The sequence below is a fragment of the Podarcis filfolensis genome (genome assembly GCF_964270895.1).
Source record: "Podarcis filfolensis genome assembly, chromosome: 13".
NCBI classification, from domain to species: domain Eukaryota; kingdom Metazoa; phylum Chordata; class Lepidosauria; order Squamata; family Lacertidae; genus Podarcis; species Podarcis filfolensis.
Window position 1 is genome coordinate 9,333,963 of NC_139615.1, and position 19,953 is coordinate 9,353,915.

General features: G+C 42.3%; 3 protein-coding genes across 3 annotated transcripts; 2 read left to right on the forward strand and 1 right to left on the reverse strand.

Annotated features, from left to right (window-relative positions):
* Nucleotides 1-5,105: 5,105 nt before the first annotated feature.
* On the reverse strand, nucleotides 5,106-5,939 carry LOC310747297 (olfactory receptor 6C74-like; the record flags this gene model as incomplete). The annotated part of the gene is made up of 1 exon (XM_083581651.1): nucleotides 5,106-5,939. One exon carries the CDS (start codon nucleotides 5,937-5,939, stop codon nucleotides 5,106-5,108), a length of 834 nt encoding a protein of 277 aa, XP_083437777.1.
* Nucleotides 5,940-9,585: 3,646 nt separating this feature from the next.
* Nucleotides 9,586-10,527, forward strand: LOC310747298 (olfactory receptor 6E1-like; the record flags this gene model as incomplete). The annotated part of the gene is made up of 1 exon (XM_083581652.1): nucleotides 9,586-10,527. The coding sequence occupies one exon, from the start codon at nucleotides 9,586-9,588 to the stop codon at nucleotides 10,525-10,527; it is 942 nt and encodes a 313-aa protein (XP_083437778.1).
* Nucleotides 10,528-18,200: 7,673 nt separating this feature from the next.
* On the forward strand, nucleotides 18,201-19,178 carry LOC310747299 (olfactory receptor 6E1-like; the record flags this gene model as incomplete). The annotated part of the gene is made up of 1 exon (XM_083581653.1): nucleotides 18,201-19,178. One exon carries the CDS (start codon nucleotides 18,201-18,203, stop codon nucleotides 19,176-19,178), a length of 978 nt encoding a protein of 325 aa, XP_083437779.1.
* Between the last annotated feature and the right edge of the window lie 775 nt (nucleotides 19,179-19,953).

Here is a 19,953-nt window from a genome sequence, read left to right on the forward strand (position 1 = left end):
ATTTATCTTAGCGCAATTTAACCTTGAATTTTACACCTTTACCCATAATCAATCTATTCTTACTTAATTCTTAATAACATTTCTACTAAAGCCATATAACTTCTTTCCAGCATCTTTCTAACATTCATTAATTTTACAATATTTCTGTAAATATACTTTAAATTTTTTCCAATCTTCTTCCACCAACTCTTCTCCCTGGTCTCGGATTCTGCCAGTCATTTCCGCCAACTCCATGTAGTCCATCAGCTTCATCTGCCATTCTTCCCGACTGGTGTCTTCCAGTGCTTCGCAATGAGTATTCTTGCTGCTGTCGTAGCATGCATAAAAAAAGTTCTATCCTTCTTGGAAAATAATTTCTTGTGAGGTAAGATATGCTGGCTGTGATCATAAGGTGGAAATAGTAAGGCAGACTGAGTTGCTAATAATATTCAAACATCAAAAGCATAAAGAATGGCAAAGGTACCTTTGGGTCACCCAGTGATGTCCATCAAAGCAGCAGGTATGAATATTTCCGCTGGTTTTATTCCCAAAGCCTGTCTCATGAATGTGTATGTAGCCACAAGACAGTGGAGGTTTAGGACCAGAGTTTTCCTTCTGACTGGGCTACCTTCCCAGGTGGATGAGCCCCATCTGCCGCTCAATTCCCTCTACAACACATGCAGTCACCACCTTCTTGACTTTTGGATCCACTGTTGGTCTTATCTGCTCAATCTACCAGAACCTGTCTTCACATGAAGGGGAAATTTCTAACTCCTTGAGGTTGAAAACCACTGGCTACCCTCCCTTGTTAAGCCAGCCAGTAAAAGCCATTTCCCTTATAGGAGCCACAGGTGAGCCGAGGGCAGAGTGGGAATCAAAGGTGGATAAGCTTATAGGCACATATGCAAAAAAGAAAACAATAAAAAAATTAGGAGTGCAAGATTTGGAATACAAGTTTCAAGCCATCTACATTCACACTCAAAAGTCAGTTCTGAGCTAAATACACACCTCTTGCATTTCACATTAACCGGAGGATATTCACATTACTGTATTTTCTTCCCACCCCCGGTTTCTGGAAGTTTTGCATCCACTTTATTCCTTCTGTGTAATAAAAACAAGGTCTTAACTGCATAAGAAGAGCCCTGATGAATCAGGTCAGTGGCCCTCAATTGCAACTGGCAAAAATATTACTGCCTCCAACCATGCACATCTATTCCAGTAAAGTGTTTTAAGTTTATAGAAGCAGATCAGGGAGCTGCCCTATACAAGGTCAGACTTTTTCTCCATCTAGCCCAGTGCTTTGCAAGTTGAAGGGCAATGGCCCTCAAAGCTCTTATCTGGGGGTCTTTAACGTCATCTGCTTCCTGATCCTAATAGGAAGTGGTGACTATTGAATCTGGGGCTGCGGATGTAGGGAAATTCTGCAATCTAATTCATGGGGAGTTATTGATCAGAGGACACACTTCTCTGAATTCTGTGAGACATTTTCAGTTCAAAGCACAAGATGGATATTTTGCACAGGCAGAAGTACTTGTCCTAGGAGTATAACTTTTTGGACTCCGCTTTTAACTAAGCATTCTTATTCTCTCCCCTTCCTCTCTCATGAGCCCATGGAGGCTAGCAACTAAAAATGAAACAGTCAAATAAAGTTAGAACCACAGTACAAAATACATTACAATACAGAATACAAATTTTCCGGTGAGTGGTGCCTATATCCTCCATGCTTTCAAGAAAATCCCCCCTTCCGTACCTCATAAAACAAGCCCTGCAAATTTTATGTCATGCATTTCTCCACCTTCACTACAATGAAGAATCTTATGATATGCAATGGTACCCATTCTGTTTCTTAAGCAGAAAGTGCAGATTTGATGCTTGAGGGTGGCCTTTTCTAGGCAATGGTGATCCCCAAGCCAGCATTCACCACAAGATCTATTAGCTCTAATTTTGTCAGAATACACGAAGGAGGACTTTAGCTTTGCTTCCCAGAAGAGCATTAAAAAACATCTGATGCAAGAGGCTCACATCACACGACAGCAAACTAGACCATAAGGGACAAGGTATGCCTATGTGGCTACTATGTGGCTGATTATTATTCTGTGATCTAGAGTTGAAATCACTTTGCTCCTTCTCACCGTCTCCTTTCTCCTCTAAGTTTCGATCTCGGATATTGGCTGGGATATCCCATGAATATTTTGCTGAAGGTTCACTGAGCATTTATTTATATATTTATTGCCTTTCTGCCTCACCTTTCTTTCAAGGACCTCAAGATGGTGCACATGGTTCTAACCTTCCCAATTTGTCTTCCTAAAAACCCTGTGAGGTGGAGCAGGCTGAGGTTAATTTTCTGTACCAAGGAACCCAGGGAGTTTCATCGCTGTGAGATTTGAACCCTGAACTTTCAGGTCCTAGTCCAACAGTCTAAACATTCTAACCACCATACCATGCCATAGGTGTGCTTTTTAGCCAATGAATTAGTCTGCATATCTGATAGCTGCCATTTGACGCTTGGCTGTGTTTGACAGCCACCATGGAACACTAATTAATAATTTGTCTGAATATCAAAAAGGCTCAGTCTGAATTGTGCCAACTTGTGCTGTTAAAGGTTCAAAATGCTATACAGTCAGGTAGACCTGAATCTGTCTGTAGCTGTTTTATGCGTACCACCACCATCCCATTCAGAGTAGCCAAACTGCAACCACACTTTGAGGAATATGTAAGGATTTGATGCCCCAAACCCCTTTGTAAAATTGAGGGAGTTCTCAAGCAACTTTTCAATAGCAGAGCATCTGTTTCTGGATACAGAAAGTACCCGCTTCCCAATCTGGTAAGGTTGGTCCATCCAGCTCAGTATTCTATACAGTGGTACCTTGGGTTACAGACGCTTCAGGTTACAGACGCTTCAAGTTACAGACTCCACTAACCCAGAAATAGTGCCTCAGGTTAAGCACTTTGCTTCAGGATGAGAACAAAAATCGCACGGTGGCAGCGGGAGGTCCCATTAGTTAAGTGGTACCTCAAGTTAAGAACAGTTTCAGGTTAAAAACGAACCTCCAGAATGAATTAAGTTCTTAACCCGAGGTACCACTGTACTGAGTAGCAATGAACCCTCTAGGATTTCAGGCAGCGGTTTCTCTTTCAGCCCAAACTGGAGATACCCGAGGTTGTAATTATGTATGAAACAACAGCAGCCAGAATCCTGTACACTCAGAAATGGAAAGAAGGAGAAGAACCAACCAAGGAGGAATGGCTTCAAAAGTTAATGGACTGTGTGGAAATGGCAAGATTGACAGCAAAAATATGAAATAAAAGAGCTGAACTGTTCATGGAAGGGTGGAGACCCTTTGGGGAGTATTTGAAGAACTGTTACAGTCAAATTAAAATGAAGGCAGGGTTTGAATTATGAGCAACAGGTAAAAGAGGATTGGGAAATGATCCATAACGAATTGGAAAAAAAAAATGCTTAAAAGTACTAGCCCCCCAAAAAACCCCAGAGTGCTGGGGATAATTCAGACAGAAATTCCCAAGTATCAAAAAAAGTTTATTTATGTAGGCCATACTACAGGCCACGTTTTGCTAGGCCAAAAATGGAAAACAAGTGAGGTCCCAACTAAAGACGAATGGCAACTTAAACTGATGGAATATGCGCAGCTTGTGGACCTAACATATAGAATAAGAGGACAAGAAGAACATTTGTTTAAAGAAGACTGGAAAATGTTTATTGAATATATGAGAGGAAATTGTGTACACTTGAAAACATGGGCAGCATTAAGATAAATCCAACAGTGTAAATACCATATTTTTTCGCTCTATAATACGCACCAGACCATAAGACACACCTAGTTTTTGGAAGAGGAAAACAAGAAAAAAATATTCTGAATCTCAGAAGCCAGAACAACAAGAGGGATCGCTGCGCAGCAAAAGCAGCAATCCCTCTTGCTATTCTGGCTTCTGGGATAGCTGCGCAGCCTGCATTCATTCCATAAGACGCACACACATTTCCCCTTACTTCTTAGGAGAGAAAAGGTGAGTCTTATAGAGCAAAAAATACGGTAAGTTTTGATGGATGTAATAATGGAATACTGAATGGTTTAGTTCATGTAAAATATGCAGGGATTTATGATATGCAAAATAAACCATGGAAAGAGAAGAAGGGAAGTCATGGATATTTTAAGGTTGTTTAAATGAATATTCTAAATTATAAAACAGAATGAATATATATATATATATATGAGAATGAATCATATATATATATATATATATATATATATATATATATATATATGATGAATCATATATATATATATGAGAATTATGAGCAGTGGAATGAAAACATTGATAAGTGAAACAGAGAATAATTGTATTAGATAAAAGTATGTTATATAAAGCAGTAGGTATAAGGTGGGAATAAAAACATGGAGTTAAGGATGGGAAGTCAAAATTTTAAGAAAAATATATATTGAAATTTAAGTAAATTTGTAAAATTTTGGGGAAATCAGTAAAAAAAAATCAAAAAGAGATGTCTGAGGTTGAACTTCAGACCTTTTCCATACAGAACAAGTGCTCCACCCCTGAGTTAGGGCCCTTCTGTAATAAATACAATACAGTCAGGCTACATAGCTTTACTTGTTTTATTTATTTCGCATTTTTCATACTTCAAAAAATCTGTTCTATGTGATTTACTTTCAAAAAATGTTACAAAAATGCAAAGAAAGATTACAAAAATTCCATATTTTAAAGCTTCTCAGATGGCAGATAAATAGGATACTCTTAAACACCAGTGTAAATTGAAACAGCTGACATGGACTAGTGGTGGACCCTAGGCTCTCAAATTTTAGTAGCACCCAGTGTGATGCCAAAATTCTGTGTTCTCCCATCTCTCACATCATTCCATTCTACATCATTGTTGCCATGTCCCACTGTGAAGCCGCTGAGGCTCTGCACCAATTGTGACTGAGCAAGTCGTGCTCCCCTAAATCCACCTCTGCATGGACCATATTACACATTCTCTGACACACAACATCAGTCTCCAATTGATATTCACCCCTGAAAGAAATCCAGGGAATTCAAGCATTTCCAATTTCCTCCAAAGTTGATCTCTGATTTTCATGTGTGATTTGAGGTTGGTTCTATTCCCTTGTCCTAGAAAATCCAACAAGCGCCTTAAATCCAGCCTTCAGGGCATCCTGGAACTGTTTGTTCCTCAGGCAGTAAACAAAGGGATTCAGAAGAGGAGACACAACAGTGTTAAGAAGAGCCACCCCTTTGGTAAATGCGAATTCATCTGTGCCTCTGGGTTTAATGTACATGACAATGCAGCTGCCATAAGTGATTGAGATCACTATGACGTGAGAAGCACAAGTGGAAAAGGCCTTCTGCCTTCTTGTGGTTGATGGGATGCACAAAATGGTGAAAATAATAATGGTATATGAGATAATATTTATGGCCAAGGTGCCAAGGAGACAGAGTATAGCAATGAGGAGAAACATGAGTTCCAGGAGACTTGTGTCCCCGCATGCAAGTTTAATCAGTGGTTCAATGTCACAGAAAAAATGATCCATAGCATGTGGGCCACAAAAGGACAATTGAAATAATGTAATTGCAGGAGCCATCATGAGCAAAAATCCTCCAGCCCAAGAGAAGAGCACCAGCAATGAGCAAGTTCGATGATTCATTATGGTTGAGTAGCGAAGTGGGTTGCAGATCGCCACATATCTGTCAATGGACATGACTGATAGCATAAGGAACTCTGTGGTTCCCACACTCAGGTATAGATACAGCTGTAGGAAACAACCAGGTAGAGAGATAGTCTGTTGGCCATTGGCCATATTGCCCAATGCTTTGGGGAGGACAGTGCTGGTAAATCCAATCTCCAAGACTGCAAAGTGTCTTAGGAAGAAGTACATTGGGATTTTGAGCTGTTGATTCACAAGTGTGATTGTGATAATCACAGTGTTCCACATTATTGTCAAAAAGTACATGCCAAGCAGGAGGATAAAAGGGAAATTTCAACTCGTCGGCTGTCTGTAAATCCCAAAAGTGTGAATTCTCTCACCATGGTGTTGTTCCTCATTGTTGGCACTTTCCTAGAAGTAAAATGAAGAGAAATGAAGAGTCTGGATTCAATGTCTATAAGTCATTTTAAATTCAAGTAGCTGTTTGTTTGTTTGTTTTGCCATCAGGTCTCTGCTGTACAGTTGCTAGGAAATTGAATAGGTGATTGCTGGAACAGACCTAGATCCATCTATAGTTTAGATGCTAAGTCATGTCCATTCTTAGTTAGCCTCTAGAACTTTGTAACCAGAATTGTGATGCCTCTGTCTACACCACTGTTCTCCCCCGACCACAACCTCTCAACCTGCTTTTCAGTTAAGTCAGAATCAGAATGCTTTCCTCACATATCTCTCATGCCATCTAGTTTGGCCATACCCTGGCTCATTGCATGCAATTTGATAGCAAAAGACACAGTGCAGACACAAAAATGCCTCTTTTAAACAGTGCTTCAAATAATCATACGCTTCACAATTAGTTACCAAGAAAGAAAACAAGAATGTCCTATTTTCTATGCAGTAACTGATTTTGGATCACAATATTTAAATACAAGTTTAAAGTCATCTCCATTGACACTCAATAGTAAATTATCAGCAAAGGCCAAAGATTTATACAATCTGAAGAGAAACCAGAGTAAACTACACACCTCTTGCACTTCACATTAACGGGAAGATCATAGAATCATAGAACTGGAAGATGATAGAATCATAGAATTGTAGAGTTGGAATTGACCCAGAGGGTCATCTTGTCCAATCCTCTGCAATGCAGGAGGCCCATATGGACATTGAACCCATGACCATATTCCTCGCAATGGACTGAGCTCCTGTTGCTCTGTCCCAGCTCCTGCCAACCTAGCAGTTCAAAAGCACGCCAGTGCAAGTAGATAAATAGGCAGCAGTAAGGTCCATGGCGTTTCTGGGGGCTCTGGTTTCCATCAAGGTGTTCTGTTGTGCCAGAAGTGGCTTAGTCATGCTGGCCACATGACCCGGAAAGCTGTCTGTGGACAAATGCCAACTCCCTCGGCCTGAAAACAAGATGAGTGCCACAACCCCATAGTCACCTTTGATTGGACTTAACCATCCAGGGGTCCTTTACCTTTTACCTTTACCTTCTAACCAACTGACCTAATTGAAATGTTCACATCCATCTTTTCCTGGTTTCCAAAAGTTTTGCATCTACATTCTTCTCTCTGCAGAATAAAAGCAAAGACTTAAGAACATAGGAACATAAAACCATAACAATGTAAGAATAGCCTACTGGATCAAGGCGACATGTACAAATTCAACATGGAATGAAAAAAGCCTATCTATGCCTACCTGGGACCTTCTGCATGCAATATTGCTCTGCCATGGAGCTATGACCTCTCAGGTCCAATGGAGGAGAGACCTTCTCTTTCTGTCTAAGCAAAACCAAAGGACCATAACTATATTCTCAGCAATCTGCATTCCAGCAATCTCTGCAATGTTATTGCCTGGCTATCTCCCTTGTACCCATTCAGATCCTTGAGCAGATAGTGCAAAGGATATTCAGTCTTTACTTCTCAGACGCAACATCTTATAGGCAATGGTGCAGCTTCATGTTCCTAAGCAAGCATTTAGCGCAACAGATATTAGCTCTTAGTTCATTATGATGCTCTAAGGACCTTTGCTTTGGTCCCTGAAGGAGCAGAAAAGCCACTTAACATTTGATCTTTTTTTTATCTTATCTACAGCAGGGATGGGAAGCAAAATAAAGGGATTACTAGTCATCAGACTTAAAGTAGCAGAAGCCCCACCCGTTTTCCTTGAAATCTTACATATTGATTTAATTTGATATCACTTGATATCAATTTCTCATAAATAAATTTTATATTGTTTTTTGTTTGTTTTATGTTATTGTGTAAGCCATGCCTGCGGGTGGGGGTCTACCATATATACGTTACGCATTTGGATGTATGGAGTCGTGCTGTGTGGTTCCTACCCCCGCCCCATGCAAAGGGTCCATTGAACATAGATTTGTTTTGGGGAGTGTGTCTCGTCCCTTTGAGGCCACTGCAGATACTGCAGATCTGGCATATAGACTTTTGTTTTAAATTTCCAATTATGTTATTTTCATGCCCCTGTCCACTACCCAACCAATAGGAATCAGGGATGCAGATGACCCACCACAGTCACCCTGTAGGAGTAGGATCCATCACAGTGCTGGGGAGGTGGTGTCAATTTTGTCTATGTATCCATTATGTTTGGTTCCCCACTCACCAACACCGTGTGACAGCCCCCTCCCCATCAAGATGCCAATGGCAGGTGGGCCAAATTCAAGTCCTCCAGCTGGCAAGAGAGTTCTCAGGTCTCTTGATTCCCTCAGGCTGCAATTTGTGATGGCAGGCCACAACACCACATCATCATCATCATCATCATCATTTGTTATTTATACGGTCATGACCTGTATCTGGCTTTCCAAATATGATAGTTCTATGAAGAACAATGCCGGATTAGGCCAAAGTCCCCTGTGGCCCAGTATCTTGTTCCCACAACTGCCAACCAGGTTCCTATGTGAAGCCCACACACAAAATTGGCTTCAGCCTGGCCCTATTTCATATGATGCACAATAAGTTTGTTGTACCTTAGAGAAGCAACATTCATGTCCACTGTGTATTGTTAGCGAGCAAAGACTGAATATCTCTTGTGAGATATGCTTAGGGACACAAACTAGCACTTAAGGACATGAGCCAGGTTGCTTTGGTGTTCACTCCTGGGGCAAAGAGAAGGAGAAATGTGTGTAGCAAAATATTGCCAAGGTCACTAGTCTGTGAGCCATGACAGCAAAGACTCTTTGGCAAAGTGTTAAGGACATGGCATGTTCAGAGGCCACACACAAAAATAGGCTTAAGGAGTGAAATCTTTACAATTGTTCAATCTCCCTGGCTAGTGGAAGAATGTCAGCATCATCACCATGGCCTGAAAGTTCTAGCAACCAACTTTGCATCTATACAAATGATAACACCACCCCCTTTTCTAAGTTGATGTTAAGAGGTGAGTACTTTGCTGCAGCCTTTGGTGATGCAAAGTATTTGCTTTTGTAAAAGAAAATGATTTTGCATATGAGATGCTTATTCACAGAATCATTTAGATTTCGCTATGGTTATTGTTATTGTGATGCATCATATATGGAGATGTCTTTGAAGAGCATTTGGATGCGAACTAGCAAGGGCCTGCTTTGGTGGACATATCAGTGCAGACAATTCCCATGTCCCACCTACCTATCCAAGTTCAATGAAAATATGTTGCTTTGGTTCTGTTTCAGGGATGGTAAACTTGTGACTATTCACATGTCACTGGACTCCAACTCAGGGTTGATGGGGTTTAAGTCCAATAATATTTGGAAGGCCATCTCTGATCTAAATAGTCTGGGAGTAGGGTCTCTAAAGGACTGAAACAGATGTAATAGTCTGATCCAATTCTTCATGTTATCAGTAACAGTCACATTCAGGCAATTGCAGAGAGTTAAAATTGAATTTTTAAAGGCTAACACAGCTCTAAGGTTTGATTTCCCATTCCTTTTAGGGAAGTGCCAACAACGATGAACAACACCATGGTGAGAGAGTTTATACTGTTGGGTTTGACGGACAACCATCAACTTAAAATTATACTTTTCATCTTGCTAATTGGGGTATACCTTTTGACGATAATGGGAAACATACTGATTATTGTAATAACACTGGTGAATCAACAGCTCTACACCCCAATGTATTTCTTCCTACGACACATTGCATTTGTGGAGATTGGGTATACCAGTGCCATTGTTCCTAAAACACTGGACAACATGGCTACTGGCCAGAAGACTATCTCTCTAGCTGGTTGCTTCACACAGTCCTTTGTGCACTTTGTCCTGGGAACTACAGAGTTCCTCTTGCTGGCGGCAATGTCCATTGACAGGTATGTTGCCATCTGCAACCCTCTTCGCTACTCAACCGTCATGAACAATCGGGTCTGCTCATTGCTGGTGCTCTGGTGTTGGGCTGGGGCATTGTTGCTGATCATCGTCCCTGCAGTTGTATTATTCCGGATGCCCTTTTGCGGCCCAAACGTCATCAACCATTTTTTCTGTGACAATGGGCCATTGGTCAAACTTGCATGCACGGACACCAGTCTGCTGAATCTCCTCAATTTCATCACTGCTACCCTCTCCCTCCTTGGGACCTTGTCTGTAAATACTGTGTCTTATGTCCACATTATCTCTACCATCATGCGCATCCGATCCACTTCAGGGAGGCAGAAGGCTTTCTCCACTTGCGCTTCTCACATCACGGTGGTCTCCATCACTTACAGCAGTTGCATTTTCATGTACATAAAACCCAACCATGACAGTGAATCGGACTACAGCAAAGGGGTGGCTCTTCTGAACACTGTGCTGGCTCCTCTGCTTGTCCCATTCATATACTGCCTTAGGAACACACAAGTCCAGGATGCCTTGAGAGGAGCATGTAGACAGCTTGTTGCCATTAGGAAGGACTCAAGATGATTTGGGGTTCAATTGACACCAGAATAAACATTAATATTAAGCACTGATCATGGAGACACCCATTCGAAATCGGAATACTAGATTTCTTTCAATATCTGAATGCCAGTTATATTCTAGTACCATACATGAGTAAAATATATACCTTTGTTTAGAAAAATCAAATAAGAAAAATCAGATGAAATTCAATAAAAAAATTTGCAAATGCAAAACATACATTCTTTTTGGAAGTTGATAATTCATGTAATAAATGAAATGAGAGACTATGTTTTGCCAACTAATCCCTTTTGGTTATGTTTATTATTGACTTATTTTACTGCATTGAGAGATGTCCATTCATTTACAAGAAGCTGCCTGTACAATAATCAGCTGCAGTGAGAATAATCTTTGTTTTCTGACACTGGCTGATAGATTAATGCTGTTATGAGAGGATGTTCATATGGTTAAATTGACAGATCTGGTTAACATGTGAGGAAGAAGACAACACAGTAATAAATTTATTGAAAAATTGAACCCTTTTTGCTAACTATGGGTGGAACAAACTGCAAGATAACATTGACCTGTATATTTTGTAAGGAACTTTATGCAGTCAGAATTAGGATAAGGCTTTAAAAAGCAAATGATAAGTAAATAATAAACTAAAAATCTTTTTCTGTCTTTTGATTATATGTAACAAATTATATTATTATGTTATTATATATATTTGATTTTGTATATTAAGGACAAATAAATAAATAATTTCCCACAGGTACAGAATTGATTTTGAAATCTTACTCCAGAAATGTCAACTGGAAAAGTGAGCCATGTAGTCATGAAAAATAATCAGAAGTTTATCAGAATTAGACTCCAAAGGAGAAGCATTGAGGCATGATGTCGAAAGCCAGCAAAATCTATTAAACAGGAGTTTGCAGCTAAAGAACTAGCAAGATATTTCAAACCATTCAGAGCTGGCCCTACTACTAGACAGTGTGAGGAATCTGCCTCAGGTACCAGATGCTGGGGGCTTATACTTTTCATCCATCATTCCCCCAGAGTCCCAGAAGTTAGCCTGCTCTTCATTTGCTAACCTAGATGGCTGTACTTGGACATAGTGGAGGGTGCTGTCCCATATATAATGTTGAAATAGATCTGATAAAGTTCTCTGTGTGGAATCTGGTTGGCCCATCTTCTCCTTTTCTCAGACAGGAAAATGTGTAAATTTGTGGGATTCCTTGCTTTCTATGCACAATGCATTGTGTCCCAGTTAACCTCACTCACTTTGAGTGGCCTTAGGTAGCTCTGATACGCTTGCCTCTCGCAATTAAATACAGTGGTGCCTCGCAAGACGAAATTACCATATTTTTTGCTCGATAACACACACCTGACCATAACACGCACATAGTTTTTAGAGGAGGAAAACAAGAAAAAAAAATTCTGAATGAAACAGTGGATGTATCATTTTTGTGCTTCATGCTGTGGCCACAGACATGTGATTTGACGGTGAGTTTGGGGTAGCCCAATGCAAAGATCCTGAGAATCCATGTGGATCTGTGCTTTGTAACCACGTTTTTGCACCATTGCAGCCCCAGGCAACAGTGGGTGCATGATTTTTTTTGGTGCAGGCTGTAACCATGGACATGCTATGTGATCTGATGGTGAATTTGGGGTGACCCAATGCAAAGATCCTGAGAATCCATGTGGATCTGTGCTTTGTAACCACGTTTTTGCACCATTGCAGCCCCAGGCAACAGTGGGTGCATGATTTTTTTGGTGCAGGCTGTAACCATGGACATGCTATGTGATCTGATGGTGAATTTGGGGTGACCCAATGCAAAGATCCTGAGGATCCATGTGGATCCGTGCTTTGTAACCACGTTTTAAGTGGGGAAGGAAGGAAAAACATAGAAGGGACAAGGAGCACCGAGAGGGGTGTGCGGAGAACCAGCTGGCTAAGAATGCAGGAGAGGGGTTTTACCGGAGGGAGGAAAGGAAGGCAAAAATTCCCACCCACCCACCCACCCACCCAAGCCAGCCAGCTCTCTCTCTCTCTCTCTCTCTCCCCCTCCCCACCTGCATGTTGCCTGCGAGTCCCTAGGAATTAGAAGGAAGGACACTCTGCTTTCCCCTCTGCTTGCCTGGAGGGGAGGGGTTTTCTCTGCTCTTTGTTCCGTTTGAGCAAACACAGTAATGAAACAGAAAAGGGTGGGCAGTAAGACCCTGAGGCAGAATGCAGGAAAGCAGCAGCTTCCTCTTTTCAAGGCTTCCCTTCTCCGGACGATTTGATATTTGCCTGATTTTTGCCTTCACTCGCACCAGTCGGCTCCAGGGACCACACATTCGCTCAGTAACACGCACAGACATTTCCCCTTACTTTTTAGGAGAAAAAATCTGCGTGTTATAGAGGGGAAAATACGGTAATTCGTTCCGTGAGTTTTTTCGTCTAGCGAATTTTTCGTCTTGCGAATCACGAATTCCCATAGGAATGCATTGAAAATCAATTAATGCGTTCCTATGGTCAAAAAAAGTCCAAACAAAGCCAAATTTGGTACAACAAGAGTTTATTAAGTGCTCTTTAAAGTCACACATACTGTAAAGAGCATTTCAAAAATTGAAGGAACAATAATTTAAGTTTCTAAACATAACAGAAAAACATTTAAAAATCAACAAAGTGTACAGTACATTTTCTAAGACTCTGGGGGACAACTCGAAGAAGGTTCCTCTTCCACTCTTTGCTTCTTGCTGAAGAACCTGTCCATGGTCTGCTGCTTCATCCGCCTTTTCAGCACCTCCCTGAAAGGTGACATGACCCTCGTATCAAAAGTGTTCACAAGGTCATGTGCCACGTGCTTGTCAGGGTGGTCCCGCTGTGCAAAAGCCTGCACATCCTTCCACCACAGGCAAATGTCCCTCAGTTCTTTGGAGGACAGCCGTTCCTCAGTTGCTTCCTCCTCTTCCAGCAAGGCCTGCTCCTGCGCAGCCTCTGCCTGCAGTTTGACCAGCTCCTGGGTGGTCAGCTCGTGGTCGTGCTCCTCCACCAGCTCGCTGATGTCCTCTTCTGTGACCTCCAGGCCCATGGTGCTCCCCAAGGCAACAATGTCCTGCACCACTGTTGACTCTGGTGCATCAGAGTCACTTGGTGCCACACAGTCCGGCCACAGGCTGCGCCAAGCGCAATTCAAATTTCTCTGGCTGATCCCGTTCCAGGCCGTGGTGATCATCTTCAAGCAGGTGATGATGTCGAAGTGGTCCTTCCAGAATTCCCGCAGGGTGATGGTGGTGCAATCAGTCACCTCGAAGCATCGCCTGGAAAGCTCCTTGGTGTAGAGTTTTTTGAAATTGGCGATGAGCTGCTGATCCATCGGCTGGAGCAGTGGCGTGGTGTTAGGCGGCAGGAACATGATGCTGATGAAGCTGAACTCCTCCAGCAAGTCCTCCTCAAGGCCTTTAGGATGAGCAGGAGCATTGTCCATCAGAAGCAAAGCCTTCAGCGGCAGGTTGTTGTCCAGCAGGTACTGTTTGACAGCAGGGCCAAAAGCATGATTGACCCAGTCGACAAACAGCACACGTGTGACCCAAGCCTTACTGTTGGATCGCCACATGACACTCAGCCGCTCCTTGTCGACCTTGTGTTTCTTGAAGGCCCGTGGGTTCTTCGAGTGGTACACCAGCAGGGGCTTGATCTTCAGGTCGCCGCTTGTGTTGGCATAGAAGAGCAGGGTCAGACAGTCCTTCATGGGCTTGTGGCCAGGCAACTTGGCCTCCTCCTGTGTGATGAAAGTCCTTTTGGGCATCCTCTTCCAAAACAGCCCGGTCTCGTCACAGTTGAAGACCTGCTGTGGAATGTAGCCCTCCGTCTTCACAACCTCCAGGAACTCCGCTGCAAAGTCTTCAGCCGCAGAAACATCAGAACTGGCAGCCACTCCATGCCAGAAAAAAACACACAAGCTTCCAGATTCTTGCAAACCCCTCCCCAACTGTTCCCCCAGCCACCCAGCACACAGAAATTCAAATCCAGAATTTTTTTAAAAAAACAGCAGAGTGGCCCAATGGTCACAGAAAATCATAAAAATGCAGAAAAAACACACAAGCTTCCAGATTCTTGCAAACCCCTCCCCAACTGTTCCCCCAGCCACCCACCACACAGAAATTCAAACCCAGATTTAAAAAAAAAAACACAGCAGAGTGGCCCAATGGTCACAGAAAATCATAAAAATGCAGAAAAAAAACACACAAGCTTCCAGATTCTTGCAACCCCTCCCCAACACCAAGTCCTTGAATTCCAAACACCCCAACCCAAAATCCAAAACCCCCCAAAAAAGTTTTAAAAGCTTAACTTACCAAATGGCTCCAAAAGAAGTTTTGGAAAAGCTTCAAAAATCACCAAAGTCTTTAAAAACCTCAAAAAAGGCTACTATGTACACTGTGTTCTATGAGTTGCTCCTCGAAGTCAAGTCGCAACTGTATTAACGGTGTTAAGAAAAAGGAAACAAACTTGCAAGACGTTTTCGTCTTGCGAAGCAAGCCCATAGGGAAATTCGTCTTGCGAAGCAGCTCAAAAACGGAAAACCCTTTCGTCTAGCGAGTTTTCCGTCTTGCGAGGCATTCGTCTTGCGGGGCACCACTGTACCTTAGCATACAATGCCTACAGACATTAAGTGCTGTGAGTTTCCATCAGATTTCCCTCTCTTCTTGGTCCCTTGCTCCATTAGTTCCCTACTTCTTCCCAATCCAGCCTTCTCTTCAGTCACTAAACATTCCCTTGTGTTTCTCCTTCTCCATTCATTGCCCATTCAGTCCTTTCCTGCCTATGGATAGCCAGCTTCCCCACCCCCGCCATCATTTTATGAACATTCATGTACAGCCAATCCATTTCAGTGTGCCCAAAAGCATAAGCCCTTCTCCTCATGACATTCACACCTACTGGTGACATTCATATCCACCACCACCAAATTTGTCCCTCTGTGTGGGGTAGATTCTGTCAGGAGTTCAGCCTACACTCGAGTAGGACCCTGGCAGAGACACATGCCCGACTGGCATGTTCCCTCCCTGCTGGTCAATCATTCGGGAGCTTCATAAGCTTTCTTCAGCCCAAACATCACAGCGACCGATGCCAACCGACACCGGCACACTTAGGGATCCGCAGAGTTTGCGCATTTCGTGTGACAGACCTCAGCAATTCAGCGTTTTGGCTAATCTACTTTATTTACATATAAACACACATGGAGCACTGCAACATAGCTCCCTCTCTCTCTCTAGCATCAGACAGCAAAGTGAGAGAAAAAAGAACAAAGGACAATAGTCAAAAGAACAAAAAGAACAAAGAACAATAGTCCCACTTCATAGAACACAGTAACACAAACATCCTGTCTCCGTCACTTTCCACTCTGTGAAGTCAAAACATATAACGTCATGTGAAAGACAACAATCCCATGACTGCAATCATGGAGCGGGAATTCTAACAGATTCATCTTATTTTTTTATTTTTATTTTTGTTAATGTCTATTTTACTTCTGGGCTGGAGGAGGATTATAAAACTGAACGCAATGGGCCATAGAAGGCCTGGTTATGACAATATTCATGGAATCATGTCATATTGTACAAGCTCAGTATAGGTAAGTGAAGCTTAGGCAGGCAACCTACATGTCAGCTACGCTCCTTCGCTGACAGGGAATGAGGAAGATAACAGAGAGAGAGAGAGCAGCTAGGAATGGAATGTACGGGGAGGGGGAGAGAATCCGCAGAGAGCAGCAGTAACTTGTTCTTGAGCACAGAGATAACGGAAGGGAGAGCCAGAGTGAAAGAATGCAGCTTGTCAGCTCAGACATGGACTTGGACACAAGAACACCAGCAATGCTCTCTCCAAAATCTCTTATGGTCACGAGGCTTTACGAGAAGCACAAAAACAAAAGGAAGAGAAAGTGGGGTTTTTCCTGTTGGGTGAAAAGGGGGCAGAGCTTATTTCCGGCAACTGTGCCATCGGATGATGCTGAAGCCTAGCTGAGCTCTGACCCAGGGTTTGTTATTTGATTAATAAATCCGAAATAATGAACTGCCAGAGTCGTCTTGCGTGTGTCGGAGAGACCCAAGCCATTACACTACATGTCATTTGCAGAACATTAGAGCATGTGATGGATTCGGCCAAAGTCCCATCTAGTCCAACCAGGTGCCTATGGGAAGCCCTCCTGAGCAATTTTCATACAACGTACAATAAGTCTGTTGCTCTTTAGAGAAGCAATATGCATGTCCCTTGTGTATCCTAACAAGCAAAGAGTGAATACCTCTTGCATCATGTGTTTAGGAACATAAACCAGCACCTAGAGATTGCTTCAGTCTTCACCCCTGCAGCAAAATATTACTAAGGTAACTAGTTTGTGCAGAAAGAAAGCAAGTAATCCTCCACAAAGCGTTAAGGATGTGGCATGTTAATGGGTTGTGGAAACAGGGAGTGGGAGCCTAAGCTCCATTTACTTAGTTAGCAGGAGAACATTGCCACCATCACAACGGATGGTTTACTCTTCACCATCACAACCTGCAGGTTCCAACAACTTGGTTTGCATTTGTGAAAATAAGAGCACAGTCTCTGCTCCTTAATTTGATTTTACTGGTAACTGGTGAGTATTTCACTACAACATCATGTTTTGGCAGTGCAAGAAGTGTTGCAAAGTATTGCAAAAAAATTAAAAAGGGAACTGATTGTACATACGTGCATATTTACAACATCATTTAGATTAGATCATGTATGGAATTGATTATGATGAGCCTTTGGATGGTCACCAAGAGGGTCCTGCACTAATTCATTGGTCTGCTGGGGATGGAACATCAACTTTTAATATTTACAGGACCCCCCCCCCATGTGCAATAAAAATCTTCTGCTTTGGATTCCAGGTAAGGGAAACCTGTTTTTCTCCAGATGTTGCTGCACTCCAACTGCCATCAGCCTCACCCAGCATGGCCAATAGTCATGGAAGATTGGAGCGGGAGTCTTAACATTATCGAGAGAGTCACAGGTTCCCCATCCCTAATCCATACCATTCTAAATAGCCTGAGAGCAAAGTATTTGAAGGACTGTCACATGCTATATGAGAGAGACTGTTCTGAAATATATGGTATATAAATAAATGCATGATACAAAACAGAACAAAAACAACCTGCACCTTTACCTGGAAGAATAAATGAGAAGAGAAACTGATTAAGGCTTTATGGTACATTTATAATGGGAGTTGTAGTCCAAAAAATCTGGAGGACACCACATTGGTGAAGGCTGGTTTACATGGTATTTATGAGTCCTTTTGGACAGAGACAGCAGATCATTGACTACCAGATATGGGGTGGGTGGAGGGAAAGACACAACAGAGAACAGCCATCAGCTTGCCTGTATCTGACAACCAACAGAGGTGGATTCAGGGGAGCACGGCCAGTTCATCCGCATTGGATGCTGAGCTGAGAGGATGGCACAGAGGGCACCACAGCAATAACTTATAATGAAGGCCAGAGGTGGTGGGGTGCCAAATTTCAGCATCACACAGGGTGCTGCTGAAATTTGAAAGCCCAAAGTCCATTGCTGCAACCCCTGAGATGATCCAATACTTCATGATATTAGTGGCAATGCAAGAATCAAAGCTGAACAACTTGTCCTTATTTTAAATGGTCAGTATTGAAATGAATGGTGTCCCTTTACTTACAGAGATGTGCCTAAAATGAGGAACAACACCATGGTGAGAGAATTAATACTCTTGGGCTTGACGGGCAACCATGAACTTGAAATTATCCTTTTCCTACTGCTAATGGGGATATACCTTTTGACAATAATGGGAAACATACTGATTGTTCTAATAACACTGGCAAATCAACAGCTCTACACCCCAATGTATTTCTTCCTACGACATGTTGCATTTGTGGAGATTGGGTATACCAGTGCCATTGTTCCTAAAGCTTTGGCCAACATAGCCATAGGCCAGAAGACTATCTCTCTAGCTGGTTGCTTCACACAGTCCTTTCTGTACTTTGTCCTGGGAACCACAGAGTTACTTCTGCTGGCAGCAATGTCCATTGACAGGTATGTGGCCATCTGCAACCCTCTTCGCTACTCTACCATCATGAACAATCGGATCTGCTCATTGCTAGTGCTCTGGTCTTGGGCTGGGGCATTGTTGCTGATCATCGTTCCTGCAGTTGTATTATTTCGGATGCCCTTTTGCGGCCCAAACACCATCAACCATTTTTTCTGTGACAATGGACCACTGATGAAACTTGCATGTGCTGACACAAGTCTGCTGGAGCTCCTCAATTTCCTCATTGCTGTTCTTTCTCTCCTTGGGACCTTAGCCATAAACATTGTGTCCTACATCAATATTATCTGCACCATCATGCGCATCCCGTCAACCACAGGGAGGCAAAAGGCTTTCTCCACTTGTGCTTCTCACTTCACTGTGGTCTCCATCACTTATGGCAGTTGCATTTTCATGTACATAAAACCAAGAGGGACCAGTGAGTTAGGCTTCAGGAAAGGGGTGGCTGTTCTAAACACTGTTGTCTCTCCACTTCTGATCCCATTCATATACTGCCTGAGGAATAAACAGGTTCAAGATGCTTTGAGAGCAACAATTAGACAGCTTGTTTCATTTTGGAAGGGTGATTCAGGTATATCAGAGCAAAAAAATAATCCTAAACAGTAAGTATTGATACATATGGTTGCTGAAGCTGTACTTAGAAACTAACTTTCTTTTGTCAACTTCCAGGAACTCAATGTCATTTATATTCTGGTAATATATTGTGGGATAACCAGCTTCATATAAGCAATATGCTTAAGTTAAATTAATGCATGAAGGGGTTAATGCCATGGTGTAAGCTGTCCTGCCAGTCTGAGTTCCCTCCACCTCACACAGGCCTACTGTTGTACTTCAGTCAACCAGAGAAGTTCAGTGGTGAAAGAGGTCTGAACTAGTTTCTCCAAGTTCAGACTGTGTGGCTCTTACGAGACATTCTTGTGTTCCTATACATTGGTATTTAAGAAACTTCACCACTGTAACTAAGCCAAGTTTTACTGCCTGTGCTACATTATTTATTTTTTTTGAATGCTGTATGGAAAAGCACATGAACCTGACCTTTGGAAAGTTTGTAAGTAAACAATTTCTTTAACTTACCAGACGCAGGGTCTTTTTCTATCATAATGGAAGAGGGAAATTTTGGAAGGAACTCACAAGGGCATATTTTAAAGGTCTAATGGCCTATATTTCCACTCTTTACTTTGCTGCACAGTTTGCGATTTTAAATCTCTGCTGCGGTTCTCTCACCAAAGAGTACTTGCCCCAAATCTCGATATTGGCATTGAAGGAATTCTCCTTTTAATACCATATTTTTTTCCTTGCCACCAACATGTATGTGGGAAATGTGTGTGTGTGTGTGTGTGTGTGTGTGTGAGAGAGAGAGAGAGAGAGAGAGAGAGAGAGA